A 14,661-nucleotide genomic window follows, 5' to 3' on the forward strand; every position below is an offset into this window, starting at 1 on the left:
CATTAAGAGGAAGCCCAAAGAGGACAATATCTGCTAGAGGTGGGTTTGGGCCATTACAGGTCGTGTAGAATCTAACTTATTTTTCACTTGAGTATGTGTATATGGTGGAGAGATTTACGATCGAACATCTTCATTCTAAGCTCAACACTATCCGTATCAGAGATATTTAAACTTCTAGCATCTTTCTCAAGGTTGTATGCCTAAATCCGTTGACCTATGTTTTCGAGAGTTTTCGAGAGTAGTAATGGTTCTCGCATGCCCTATAAAGACAAATATATGAAAACGACATGATTCATCCTCTACGTATCGAGTTTTCTTACACTTATGTAATCACTACACTTAGATAGGGCTATCAATGATGAACAGTGTTGCACAAAAAAGACTGAACAATAATAGAAACCTCTAATGCAGACAAAGAAATGGGAGACATATGCCACTCACAGTCCTGCAGAAACTAGGCCATGTAATGTGATAATGCCAATCAACATAGCTTGCTGATTGATAACAGGCAGAAATTGCACAGGAGATGGCGGTGCTTCCATCTTTTTCATTGCGTCGACCGCCATCGCCTCGGGATCGATCGTTCTCGGGTTCCTGCCATACGGGACAAGTTCAACAAACAGCAAGATCTTGTACAAGCAAGTACCTCTCATGGAGTCAGCTAAAACAAGTGGGTATTAAAGATTGATACCTGTTGCACATTTGGCCTACGGTGAGCTTGAAGATGGCTTCACCACTAGCTTTGAGAGTGCGCCGCAAATCACCATCTGTGAATGTCCCAATCAGGTGATGTTCCTCATCTATGACAAGTAGGCAGCCGCATCCTTTGCTCGTAAGCTCCACTAATTGATCCATTATTAGATCTTCTTTTTTGCAGACAGGAAGCTCATTCTGCTTCTTCATCACATCTTTTACCTGCATAATAACAAATATCAAGTTCTGTATTGTTGGCTGACTCAATATCATTTCTCAATAGTTCCCAAGTTATGTTTACAACAAATCAAACTCAGTTCCACTGTGTAACGGCTCAAGTCCACCGCTAGCAGATATTGCCCTCTTTGAGCTTCCCCTCAAGGTTTTCTAAACGCGTCTATTAGGGAGAGGTTTCAACACCCTTTAAAGAATGTTTCGGTCTCCTCCCAAATCGATGTGGGATCTTACAATCCAGCCCCCTTCGGGGCTAGCGTCCTTGCTGGCATACCACATGGTGTCCACCCCCTTCGTAACAGCCCAAGCCCACATCGATTGGGGACACTAGGCGATGTGCCAACGAGAACGCTGAGCTCCAAAGGGGGGTGGACACCAGGCAGAGTGCTAGCCCTAAACGGTAAACAAAGACGAAACTCAAGATGAACGAGACTGAACTACTAAACCTTCACCTCATGTTGTCAAAGAGTTGAACAATGGTTTTTTCGTGTTGTCAAAGAGTTGAACAATGAAAATAGATAGCGAGTGCCTAATCGAATTGATCGGGTCATGTAGGAACAAGGTAGAATCTGGTCTGGCTGCTGGTATAGCATTCCCTTCTAGCCGCCGCCGTCAGTGCAGCTGTTTCATTCATTAATTTGATTTTTGGTCAAAGGTCGAGCCCGCCATTTCCAATTGCTATACCAGAGTAGGGACGAGTGCCTACGTAACCTACGAGGACAAGGCCCCGAAGAGAGTAGATTGTGAGATCTCACATCAATTGGAGAGGAGAACGATATTGATTGGAGAGGAGAACAAGTGCCAGCGAGGATGCTAGGCCCTGAAGAGAGTGGATCATGAGATCCCACGTCGGTTGGAGGGGGGAAATGAAGCATTCTTTTAGGGGTGTGAAAACATCTCCCTAGCAGACGCGTTTTAAAAACCTTGAAGGGAAGCCCGAAAGGGAAAGGCTCAAAGAAAACAATATCTGCTAGTGGTTCGCTTGGGTCGTTACAGGTATCAATTGGGCTATAAAAGAAGAAATCACAATAAGCAAGCAATCAAAACTCAAACATGTCTCTCAAAACCAAAAATTTTCTGCAGAAATGTAGTAAAAGCAGTCAAAATCCAACAAGATCAAACATATGGCCCTCAAATTCACTGGACAAAGACCTAACAGAAGAAGGAACCAGGACGCACCATTCGGTTTCCGACTTAGGAAGATGACCAAGGATGGACACTTCAGTTGGACTAACGTATCCGTGTCTGACACGTATCGAACAATTAGAACACTACGACACTTGTTAGACACTAGTTGTACAAAATCAACATAGGTCTAACATTCGTTAGACACGTATCGAACACTCGGCTTTGGATAAATTTTGAGAGTAAAATGCATTGACCTCAACTCTTAAGCACATAAATGATTGATTTTGATATTCATCTTGTATAAACATGTCATTGTAGTATGTCCTAGGTTTTCAAAACATGATGTGTCACTATGTCCATTTCGTGTCTTATCAGTATCCGTGCTTCTTAGATCACATTTTATTTGTAGAACCAAAGCTTATTCCTAGAATCTGACAAGAATGAAACATGGTTCAAATAGACATTGCCTGCCACCTACTGTTCGATTAAGATACTAAAACTCGTGATCTAACTGATATGGGAGCTAGATTACCGTTCTTATCCACTTTGAACATAAGCTCTCATGGCCTTATAAACCCATGATCATTCCTTAAATTAACCAACGTGGGACTCTCTCCCAACAATCCTCCCCTCGAACAAAGTACACTATATAGCCTCCCTTCAGGCCTATCCAGCCCTCGAACAGCCTCTCCTTAATCGAGGCTCGACTCCTTCTTTGTAGTCCTCGAACAAAGTACACCCTTTGTTCGACACTTCAGTCACTTTTGACTACACCTTCGAGGCCCATAACTTCTTTGTTCGACATTTGAGGATTCTATTCACATGGCTAAGTTAAGGGCATGACTCTGATACCATGGTAGGAATCACAACTCTCCCCAATTGTAACAGTCCAAGCCCACCGCTAGCGGATATTGTCCTCCTTGGGCTTTCTGTTTCGGGCTTCCCCTCAAGGTTTTTAAAACACTGCTAGGGAGAGGTTTCCACACCCGATAAAGAATGTTTCTGTAACGACCCGAGCCCACCGCTAGAAAATATTGTCCTCTTTGGGTTTTCCCTTTCGGGTTTCTTCTCAAGGCTTTAAAAATGCGTCTGCTAGGGGAAGGTTTCCACATCTTTATAAAGGATGTTTTGTTCTCCTCCCCAACCAATGTGGGACATCACAATCCACCCAACCTTCGAGGCCCAGTGTCATTGCTGGCACTCATTCCTTTCTCTAATCGATGCAGGACCACCACCAAATCCACCCCCCTTTGGGGCTAGTGTCCTTACTGACACACCGCCTTGGTATCTACCCCCCTTTGGGAAATAGCGAGAAGGCTGACACATCGTCCAGTGTCTGGCTCTGATACCAATTGTAACGACCCAAACCCAAGTCCACCGCTAACAAATATTATCCTCTTTGGGCTTTTCCTTTCAGGTTTCCCCTCAAAGCTTTAAAAACGCGTCTGCTAGGGGAAGGTTTCCATACCCTTATAAAGGGTATTTTGTTCTCCTCCCCAACCAATATGAGACATCACAATTTCGTTCTCCTCCCCAACCAATGTGGGATCTCACAACAATGGTATGATATTGTGCACTTTGAGCATAAGCTAAAGGTCTCATACCAACGGAGATGTATTCTTTACTTATAAACCCATGATCATGGACTCCCTAGGCCAAAAGTTTCCCTAGAATCCCCCTAGAGTCCCAATAGACATAAAGAAAAGCAGCTCAAGAACAAATGGATGAAGTAAAAGTAGAAGTAACCTTGAAAATGAGGCTCTTCCCGATCCTCCCAGCAGGATGATTAGTGGCATACTCCTCCTTAGTCAAATTCCGCGCACCCATAAGCGCAATAGCCACAGTATCTCCAAAAACCATTTGAATCGCAGTGGAGGTAACAGGGGCAAGATCAAAAGGGCACAATTCACGCTCAAGAGGCAAATGCACATTCATATCACAAACCCCAGCAAGCACATTACCTTCAACAGAGGTCACAGCAATGAGACACGCACCCTTAGCCCTAGCACAAGGAACAAGGCGAAGAAGCTCTTCCGTATTACCAGATTTGCTAAAGAGAACAAGAACATCGCCGGAATTCAAAATGCCGATATCTCCATGAAGCGCATCGAGTGGGGAAAGAAAAGCGGAGCGAATGCCAAGAGAAACTAGGGTTTGTGAGATCTTGTTCGCGACGAAGCCGGATTTTCCGACGCCGGAGAAGAAGATGGTTCCGGTGGAGTTGAGAAGGGTGACGGCGAATTTGAGAGTTTGGGAGAGATCGAGATTGTGGAAGAAGAAATTCAGGTGGTTTTGTTGGGATTTGAAGAGATTGAGAAGCGCAGATTCGTCGATAGGGCTCTGATTTGGATTTGGGGATTTTTCAGGCGGCGGCGACACGGAAAGGGCAATGTCGGAAGATTGAGGGAGAGACCCCATTAGAGCACTGTACTGAGAAATCAAATCGACACGGAGAACGAACAAGAAACGGATTTTTTTTTTTTTTTCAATTTTTAATTTCGTATTTGGTTACAGAAGGAAGGGAAATGGAGACGACAAAGGCAGGTAGTTTTCGGTTGGTTTACGCGGTAAGAAGAAGAGCCTCAGCACTTCGTCGGTGGGTTAGCCATCTTTTATAGTACTCGACAATCCGACCAACCCAAATCATAAATATTAGATTATTGAGTTTAATTTTTGAAAAATCGAAAATTTAGTTCGTAGGTTGACTTTTTTTTGTCGAGTCAACACGACCCATCCAAAAACTATACTTTTAATATTATTATGATCCTTAAAAATATTTAATATCTGTAACGAAATTTATGGTTTAAAATATTTTAATTATTAATGTAACATGTATAGTAGATAAATATGATTTTTTTTAATAATTAAAAAAATCCATAATCCAACTCATCGTTGTAATTCAACCGATTCAGATTAGATTAGATCATACTGTGAACGCATAGAACCATATTCAAAGTTAAAATTCTCGTCTAAAATGTCAAAAATTAAAAATAGAAAATATGAAATTATTTTAGCATTTAGCTGGCTTTTATTAAATTTTCCACCATGTTTGTTGGATTTTCAATGCTTTCACATGTAGCCTTTAAATATTCACATCAATCCAAATATGCATTAATTAAGGTTTCAATATATATATATATATATATATATATATATATATAATTATTGATTTCAATTTTTATATTTTAATAAAATAATAAATAAATAAATAAATATAATATTGAACGTAATTTTTAAAAAATCAAATTTAGGGACGGGATAAGGAATCATGTTTCATAAACTAGAATTTTTTTTTTCCACTTTCTAGTTCGTTCTTGATTTAAATAAACATTATTTACTCCACTACGATCTCGAAGTTATATGAATTAACAAAAATATTTGGGCTTAGGCCCATGAGAAAATGGACTGAGGAGCAGGCCCAATAGCAACAAATATGAATTTGGGCTTAGTTGGAGGCCCAAAATTCTGTGGAATCCAACCGTACAAATATAATGTATCCTACGGTGGATAGGATTTAAATAAAACTCGTATTATTTATTATTTATATATTAATAATAAAATAAAATAAAAAGGATGGTGGAGCCGCGTGTGGACAGTGGAAAGTGCAGGGCACGTGCGGAGCTGTGAGGGGTGTCGGCTACAGTGACAGTGCGGTCATTACCGCGGACCAATGAGGTCCTTATCTGGGACCGCGCCGTACGAGACCGTTGTCATGTCAACTTCCTTAGGGGTCCCACCCTCTTGCAGTCAAGCTTAATGTATGGACGGCCTTAATATTTCTATTATTTTTTTATATAATCCTGTTTTTTTTGGCCGACCTAAATTTACCTACATGCAATTAAAAAAAAAAGTTTTTTTATCCATTATTTTGTTAGGTTATATTATCGAGCGCATTCGGTACCTAACGGCTGCGACATGATCATGTTATCTATTTCTCGCTTCTTAAGAGTGAAAAGAATCTTTACACGACGTTTTATCCTCACTCACATGCATTGTATTAACTCAAGGCTACCGCCAGTAGATATTGTTCGTTTTGGCCTATTACGTATCGTAGACAGTTTCACGATTTTAGAACGGGTCTGTTAAGGAGAGGTTTACACGCCCTTATAAGGAGTGTTTTCGTTTCTCTCTCCAACTGATGTGGGATCTCACATGCATCCCAACAGAACACGTTTAACCAGCCACGGGAAATGAAAGTGCATTTTGTTGGTATAGTACCTTTTATTTTCTTTAAGTTTTTCTTAATCATTCTATTATTAAGATCGCTCTCATTTGGATGTGGTTTCGGTTCTTTCGTGTACTTTTCTTTTACTCGAATATCGGATTTAATCTCTAAATTTTTATCAATCAATTAATTTAGATCTTTTGTTAAAAAAATTGTTTTAAAACAACTATTAATGTACAATTTTTTTTATGTTTGATGGGACTTTTGATAAATTTCCCCTAAGACAAAGAAACAGCAAGGGAACTCTCCGACAATCGATTATCTTTAAAGGGTCAAATCAATATTGAAGATCCCTCAATTTTAAAGGTGTTGTCTAATACTTCTTGTCTTATTCAATGACGTTTTAGATACAAAATAGAAATTTTAGGGTTTATGTGAGATTTCACGTCAGTTAGAAAGATGACCGAAACATTCCTCACAAGTATCTAAAAACTTCTCGTTAATAGACGTGTTTTAAAATTTTGAGGGAAAACTCAAATAGGACAATATTTGTTAGCAATGAAAACGTTGAGACAGAGTCCAAATAGAACAATATTGGTTAACGGTGAGCTTGACTTAGGTTGTTATAGTTTCATTAGTCAAAATCCGTTGGATAACATAAAATCCGTTGGATAAAGATAACCTCGTGAATCAGACAGATTATACAATAATCGACCCGAACCATCCACTTAAGTCAAACCCTTCACATTGTATGAGCTCTCCTCGACCCGGACCATCCACTTATGGAGCATGACTTTGTAGTAAGCTTTAAATAAATTAGATTAATTAATTTAAAGAATGGTGTTAATGAGATTGATATAATGTTTTGGACATAATATATAGATTTGATGTAATAATATTCCATAAATCTAGATGATAGGACATGTCATGTCCCTTTTGAAGACTATAGGTTTGATTAGAACAAAAGATTACAAAAGGGGCCCCCCACATTTCCTTTTTCAAATTTAAACAAATTTGTTCACACTATAATTTATTCAAGTTTAATCATAGATTAATGGGTTAATTATACTTTTTATGCTCTCATTAGATCATAATATTGGTTGGTTCGTGTTTTGTCGAACGTTTGAATCAGAATTATAAATGGATAGGGTAGTGTTCTCGCTGTCGAACTGGAACAAGAAAGGGAAGGAAGCTAGTCATTGGAGGGAAGATAAGACTCGTGGAATCCGACTCCACAGAAGAGATGTACCTTTATATACAAAGAGTGTGTAGGCGCTACAACTAGCACTTTGAAGCTAGCTGAAAAACGGATGTATGCTACTAGCATGCAACAACTTTCAAGCTTGACTAATAAGACTTTCGTTAGAGGCGAGTTAAGGGCTTGCTTCGTTTTTGTTGCGAAGCTCGCAGCCTTCCATAGCGTTTCACTTATAGGATAGGGATTTGATGCACTCAATTTCTGTTGAAAATACAAATAACTTAACTATTAAATTATAGGTAAGTTAGGCTAATAATAATACTTTTTAAAAACTTAGTTCATTTTTCAATCTTTTGAATCTGAGCATGCGTCGGTGGAAATGTTCATTCTGGTAGAAAATCTCGGTTTATAGCTCTTGACATAGTGATGATAACTATGAATTTCATAAAAGAGATATTATCGATACCCAAATGCACTTCTACAGTACCTTTAATTAATTCGAGCATAAAATCTCATATAAGATTCTTTCACGAGATCTAGAAACGATTCGCTGACGTGGGTTGACCTCCTAAATTTATTTACGCTTAGAGATTACATGTCTTGGCATAATATGCAAAGATCTCGATATACATCATACCAAGATTTATGATTTTCCTTTGGGAATATCTAAATTGAAATAGTGAAATATGTTGGATCTATCTTTACGGGTTCAAGTAGCTCAAACGACATTAAGTTTTTACATCTTTCAACGAAAAAAATCAATTAATTGTGTGAGTTCCCACGTTGGGTGGAGAGGGAACAAAACATTTTTATAAAGGTGTGGAAACCTCTTGCTACCAGACATGTTTTAAAACTGTGAGGTTGACGACGATACGTAACGAGTTAAAGTGAATAATATCTATTAGCGGTAGACCTAGGCCATTACAAATTGTATTAGAGCCAAACACCAGGTGTAAGGGGAGTGGGTTGTGAGATCTCACATCGGTTGAAGAGGAGAACGAACCATTTTTTTACGAGAGTGGAAGTATATCCCTAACAGACACGTTTTAAAATTGTGAAGCTGACGACAATACGTAATGGATCAAAGCAGATGATTTTGACTGGCTATTCATCATCTTCAAAGCAATCATCTTCAAAGCAATAAATGAAAGAAAAGAAAAGCCAAACATTATGAAATTGGAGAGCAAGTTTATGAAGAATATAGGACAAAAAAAACAAAAGAGGTCTACAAAATTGGATATGCTCGAGAGAATGAGGTAAGTTTGGGGTCTCAAATGATATGTAAACAAGTTTGAATCCATTCTTTTTCACTTTGGAAACGTCCATTCCTCTCGTTTGAGTAGTGAATATCTCCATATTTTTACAATGCCCGTTAACAAAGAATGATATTTTTATAGGCAAAAACGGTAATGATATTTTCACTTATATTTCATAAACATGAAAAATAAGCAACGAGTTGGCCTTAATTATTAAGGGTTGTAGAAGCGGTCTAAGATCGACTTTTCTAATGTGGGATTATAAAGTTATTCAGGTTGAGTTGAGTTCAAATAAATGAAAACTTCAAATTGGTTCATCTGTTCTCCAGATTGACGAGTTAGTGTGAGCTTATCCATGTGGATATGCACTCTTCGAATAGGAATCCATTTTCGAAAGATTCTGACTTTCGTGCTTTGGTGGGTCTCCGAAATCCTTTCGATGACCTATGTTGTGTTGAAGGGATATCTATATGATCCAATTGATTGCGTAAAGGCTGCGGTAGCAACGAAATCAGGGAAAATATATAGAAAAGACCGTTCTTTTCTATTTTATTAGTCTTAGATTAGTATTAGTTAGTGATCTCAGCATAGGGAGTCCTTTCTTCTATGATGAACTGTTGGCACCAACTAGATTCAGCTGAACCTAACCAATATGAATTTATCGTTAAGAAAATATATTTATTTAATTTCATAATTAATTTTTTAATTTTTATTCTTCTAACTGAAATAATTTTAAACTACGTAACTTTTCAAAAATATATTCGAGCACTAAATCTTAATTAAATATTTAAAAATAAATAAAGAGATGTTTTATTAACCATCTTAATTAAATATTTAAAAATAAATAAATAGATGTTTTATTAACAAACATTTTACTTTTATTAAAAACAATAATTTGGATAAACGTCTCAAACAACTCTAACCAACCTAATCCAAAAAATTTATGATAGGCTGGGTCAAGTTAATTTGGGTTCATAATATTGCCCGAGGCCACAGGTAGCAGATAAGTTGTATTGATTTGGGTACATTATTTAATAAAGGTGTAATAGACCGAGGCTATCGCTAGTAAATATTGTCTACTTTGACTCATTACATGTAGTCGTCAACCTCACGGTTTTGAAACGCATATGTTCGAAAGAGATTTCTATACTTTTATAAGGAATGCTTCATTCTCCTCTCCAACTAAGTTGAGTTTAGAAAATATCTTAACTCGACCACACCCAACCCACGAACACCGTTGAACTAAAATTTAAAAACTAAATCGTTACTTTTATGAAATCGGGTTATAAACAAAGTAAATAATGGAGATGAAAGGTAAAGGGTAATTAAAGTGATGGTTGTGTTATTGGAGAGTAAATATGAAGAAGAAGAGGGAGCAATGAACAAAGTGACAGTTCCACTGAAAGATTTTTAATGTGTATTTACTTTTAAAGCTTTGAGGAACTGTAGATGACATGAGAGAAGAGGGACTCTCATTTATCCTTTCTGAAAGGGACACACTCCACTTCTGATTCCTGCATTTATTGCAAACTTTTGGACTTTTTTGCAAAACTTTTTCAAATCTACTTCCTTTAATTTCTCACTTCCAAGGGACTAAAATGAAATAAATAAAACTTCAACTACTTGATAGCAAATTTGCTTTAACTATCTATAATTGCACTTTGGTCCTTGCAAAGTGGGTTATTAAGTGGGTTCTATCATTTTGTTCTATAACTTGCATAATATTGATTACTCGTACGATGGAAAAAAAAATTAAGGGATTTAAATTTATTATTGATATATGACTGAACTCGACGCTTCACCTACCTACCCTTAGAGAGAATATAATGAGTCACCCTAGTCGTAGTTTTACTAAGAGTTTGACTTGCTGTGTAGTCTCGTAGGGCATATAGATTGCATTAGTACGATTTGGCTAGCTGAATCGACCAACGAAAGAATTGACTCCTTGCTATTTAAAAAAAAAAAAAAAAAAAACAGACCCACACGAATCACGTCTTTGATGTTTCATATAAGATAATATCTATCAACTTAGTCAACTGACGTTACTTCACACTGAAAAAGATATGTAAAATGTAGATGGTTAGATTTCTGACTGACACAATTGTTGAACTAAAAAAAACTTGTGTCTATTGTCATAATTGTACTCTTTTGAGATTCACAGTGCGATTGTGCAACGTTTACTTTCTCCCTTGAGAAAATCAGCCAAATGACATTTAGGTTGTTGTTGGTTCAGACGACACATGCTCAAGCCTTCGATTCTGCTTTTGAAAGACAGTTTTAGAAAACGGGGACAAAAAGTTTCGAGAGAAGTTTGCACATAAAGCAATGTTCTAGACTAGCAAACAGTAAGCAACAACAACCATATTGATAGCATATAACCTGGACATAAAGAATTGACAACTAATAGTATCTCCTTAAAGTACTTTTTTAGGCAAATTAGTTTTGATAGGAGTAGACATTAAAATGACTCGGAGTCAATAAATTGCTATCTAACGTGAAAACAAGTAAAAAGAGTTTGGAAATGACATGCAACCACAAGTAACATGCCTTAGACAAACATGACTGTGATATCTAGCATGCCTATCATTCCTATCTTTCGATCACTTTAGAAGTAGAAGTAGTTAAATCAAGTAAACTATATTGACATTTAAAGTAGTTGAGTTATAAATGCAATTAACAAAATCAACTTCTTTGAAACTTTTTTCACATATTTCTCACTTGTATTACTTTGTTCTTGGCTTTTAGTCGTTCATCTCTAAATAAAATCGAACACGAGTAGACTATTAGAGTTCACTATGCTTGTGGTAAGCGTTTTTTTGCACGTATATTTGGTTATTCTCTCAAATGATTTATTTCTTAGCACAAATTGAAGTAATTTTCACTTCCAAAATCACAAATTTGTGAATGATAAAAGATTAAAATAAATTATATTAGGTTGGAAATGTAACAGTAAAGTGATTGAATAGAAAATCTTATTAAAATTATTATTATTTTTCACACCCTTATAAGAAATGCTTCCGTTCAACATTCTTGCGATGATATTGTCTTCTTTATACTTTCCTTTCAAGGGCTTCCGCTCGAGATTGGTGATATTGTCATTTTTAGATTTTCCCTTTAAGTGCTTCCCTCTCGAAGTTTTAAAATGCATGTTATAGGGAAACATTTCTGTACTCTTGTAAGAAATGTTTCGTTCTCCTCTCTCACCAATGTAAGATCTCACAAAAAGTTACGCAAGTATTTGGTATAAAACGTGAAAAGATCAAATGTATAATCTAAACACAATAATGGTTGGTTTATACCATGATTGATGTTTTTATTATTTATTGATTATTCTTTCCATCGTGTCTTAATGAATTGAACTAAGTTCAAGTTGATATTTATTTTAGAATTTAAAAAGTAAGTTAGAAAAAGAAATAAAAAAACAAAAAAACTAATTAATTCAAGTTAAAAGAACCTGTTTTTGACCTAATTTGATGGACATAACATGTACTCAAATACGAGGATATCTATAACTCATTGGACAACAACATGAACCCTAACAAAACCATGTTTGGTAACTCTATTTTGTTTTTATGTACTGTCTCAACTGCCCAAAAGTTCTCTTCCATGGATGCAACAATGGCAGGCATTCAACTCACACACCACATCCTAATTCATCTATTTTAATTCACAATCATAAGGGTTTCAATCCGACTTCAATTTTTAAAACATTATATTCTCAATCAAAATGACAGAGTCATGAATCCCGACACCAACTCGTGGCTAGGTTTTTTAGAGATTTTCACCCATATAGTCATTTTTTTTGTTCTTAAGACACGACAAGAAAAGAAAAAATAAGAACATTGAATCTCACAGCAAGATTTGGACAAGATTATTAAAAGTTCTGCAACAAGACAGAGAAACCAGCATGTTTTGTACTAAATTAACATGTGAACTAAAATTAAGACAACAAAATGATGATTAATTTAAATACAAACATGAACAAGATTTACAAACGTTGAGCATAAGTGCACAAATAGTAACACTGATAGTATTTGCATCAAAAGCAGAGATTTACACCTTTTCACAGTCTTCTTAGAAGCTTTTTCAGAAAAATTTATTCACCATAGCAAAGAAAAGAGGGTAAAAAATGCTTGAAATTTACCAAACCCTAGAGGAAATAGAGAGAGTAAAAACCCTTAATTTATTCAAGAAAAAAAAAAGAAAATGAAAAATTAAGCAAAACCCATGATTTATAATTAGGTTTAGAGCAATACCCAATTGGTGAATTTGTTGTGTTCGTTATTTCCCTTTGAAAGTTTGCATCTTTTATGATGATCTTGGTGCACCATGAGGTGCTTGTGGGCGCTTTCTTTTCTTCTCATAGCTAATCCCTCTAGCTTTTGACTGCAAATCACGAACTTCACGAAGATAGAGCCTCACAGCTCTAGCCCCAAATGGATTGGCTTCAGGCTTCCCACCATTCTCTTCGAAAGCGGCTCGAAGGCGGCCAACCAACGCGTCGAGACTACCCCACGCTTGTCGTAGAGGGCACGGGCATGGCGCGGGAGGGTTCAGAAGTCCATAGAAAGGGCAAATAGCTGTGTGCACTTTCGTCTTTCCAAATTGATCCAAATACCTACAAACGAGAAAGATTTTTGGATATACGCACAAGTCGATCGATCGATCGATCGAACTAGAAAATTTTGACACCAGATAAAGGCAATCGGTGCCCTTTTTTTTAAAATTACTTCTTTGTTCGGTACCTGAGGAATTCGAGAACATGAGCACCGCTGCATCTCGAGAGAGCGAGCGGAGGGCGATGATTGTTGAGATATTGACCGAAAGTTTTCCAATCGCGACGCTTTTGATTCTCATATCTACTGCTTGTAGAGGAGGTTGCTACAGCTTGTTGATGGTTGATGCTGTTGCTTGAGAAGTCCATTCCAATTCCTTTATTTTCAACACACAAAAGGAATTCCCAAAAGGGTTTAGTTTTGAATCAAGAATTTAACACAAAAAACAATAAATTTTGAGATTTTGGCATTAAAAGCTTACCTCAAAGCTTGTTCTAGGGTTTCTTCTTCTTCTTGTTCTTCGTGTTCTTCTTGTTCTTGGATTTTCTCAATGTTTTAAGAGAAAAAAGGAAGCTTTTTTTGTAATGGGTTTGTGAAATTGAAAGGATATTTGTTTGGGGTTTTCTAAAAAAGGAAGAACAACTAAGTTTTTTCCCTTCTCATCCAAATTGGTGTGTTTTTGTGGGGAAGAAGAGCACAGTGAGCTGAGATTTTGGAGACAAGAAGAGGTTAGATTTTGCAAATAGGTTGAAAATTTTGCCGTGGATGGATGTGTTTGAACATCATAAGATACTTTTCCTGTCTTTGTCTTACATAATTGTAATGTTTTACCAACACATTCACTCACTCGCTTTGGAAAAAAATATGAAACTAATTACTGTCTCAACTTTTACTCAACTTTTACTGTTCTTTTCACACATATATTCAACTTTTCTGACAATGATCTTCCTCAATAATACTCCAAATGGATACATATGCATGTGTTTGGATTAACTTTTTAATCAATGGTTGAGATTGATTTGTTTGTATGTTTACTCGTAAGAGTTTAAGCTCACTGCTACTAGACATTGTTCGTTATGGCCTGCTACATATTGTTGTCAGTCTCATGATTTTAAAATGCATCTAATAGAGAGAGGTTTCTAGCTTCATTACTGTTTCAACCGATGTAGGATCTCACAGTCCACCTCATTGGGAGTCAGCGTTCTCGCTGGCACATCGTTTGATGATTGGTTTTAATATCATTTGTAATAACCCAAGCCAACCACTAGCAGTTACTGTCCGATTTAGCCCATTACGTATCGTCGTCAGCCTGCCACCCGATGGCTGACTCTGATATCATTTGTAATAACCTAAGCCCAACGCTAGCAGTTACTATATGATTTGACCCATTATATATCGTCATCAGCCTCATGGTTTTAAAATGCGTCTATT

General features: G+C 36.8%; 2 protein-coding genes across 2 annotated transcripts; both read right to left on the reverse strand.

The window, feature by feature from the left end:
* Positions 1–239: 239 nt before the first annotated feature.
* On the reverse strand, positions 240–4,647 carry LOC111464087 (probable arabinose 5-phosphate isomerase). The gene is made up of 3 exons (XM_023108166.1): positions 3,802–4,647; positions 692–915; positions 240–594 (listed from the first exon to the last, which is right to left on the reverse strand). The coding sequence occupies exons 1-3, from the start codon at positions 4,471–4,473 to the stop codon at positions 438–440; spliced, it is 1,053 nt and encodes a 350-aa protein (XP_022963934.1). The 5' UTR covers positions 4,474–4,647; the 3' UTR covers positions 240–437.
* An 8,033-nt stretch (positions 4,648–12,680) lies between these two features.
* Positions 12,681–13,989, reverse strand: LOC111464090 (protein LIGHT-DEPENDENT SHORT HYPOCOTYLS 3-like). Its single transcript, XM_023108172.1, has 3 exons — positions 13,712–13,989; positions 13,420–13,606; positions 12,681–13,292 (listed from the first exon to the last, which is right to left on the reverse strand). The coding sequence occupies exons 2-3, from the start codon at positions 13,596–13,598 to the stop codon at positions 12,983–12,985; spliced, it is 489 nt and encodes a 162-aa protein (XP_022963940.1). The 5' UTR covers positions 13,599–13,606; positions 13,712–13,989; the 3' UTR covers positions 12,681–12,982.
* Positions 13,990–14,661: the final 672 nt, after the last annotated feature.

Source organism: Cucurbita moschata, unplaced genomic scaffold (genome assembly GCF_002738365.1).
Source record: "Cucurbita moschata cultivar Rifu unplaced genomic scaffold, Cmos_1.0 Cmo_Scf00029, whole genome shotgun sequence".
In the NCBI taxonomy this organism is placed as follows: Eukaryota; Viridiplantae; Streptophyta; class Magnoliopsida; order Cucurbitales; family Cucurbitaceae; genus Cucurbita; species Cucurbita moschata.

What these genes read in the sequence shown, in the direction of transcription:
- LOC111464087 (XM_023108166.1), bottom strand. Translation starts at nt 4,473, where the DNA reads ATGGGGTCTCTCCCTCAATCTTCCGACATTGCCCTTTCCGTGTCGCCG. An exon ending in GGAAGAGCCTCATTTTCAAG is followed by an intron (nt 916 to 3,801) that starts GTTACTTCTACT and finishes GTTATTATGCAG; the next exon opens with GTAAAAGATGTGATGAAGAA. An exon ending in GTAGGCCAAATGTGCAACAG is followed by an intron (nt 595 to 691) that starts GTATCAATCTTT and finishes CCCGTATGGCAG; the next exon opens with GAACCCGAGAACGATCGATC.
- LOC111464090 (XM_023108172.1), bottom strand. Translation starts at nt 13,598, where the DNA reads ATGGACTTCTCAAGCAACAGCATCAACCATCAACAAGCTGTAGCAACC. An exon ending in CATGTTCTCGAATTCCTCAG is followed by an intron (nt 13,293 to 13,419) that starts GTACCGAACAAA and finishes TCTCGTTTGTAG; the next exon opens with GTATTTGGATCAATTTGGAA.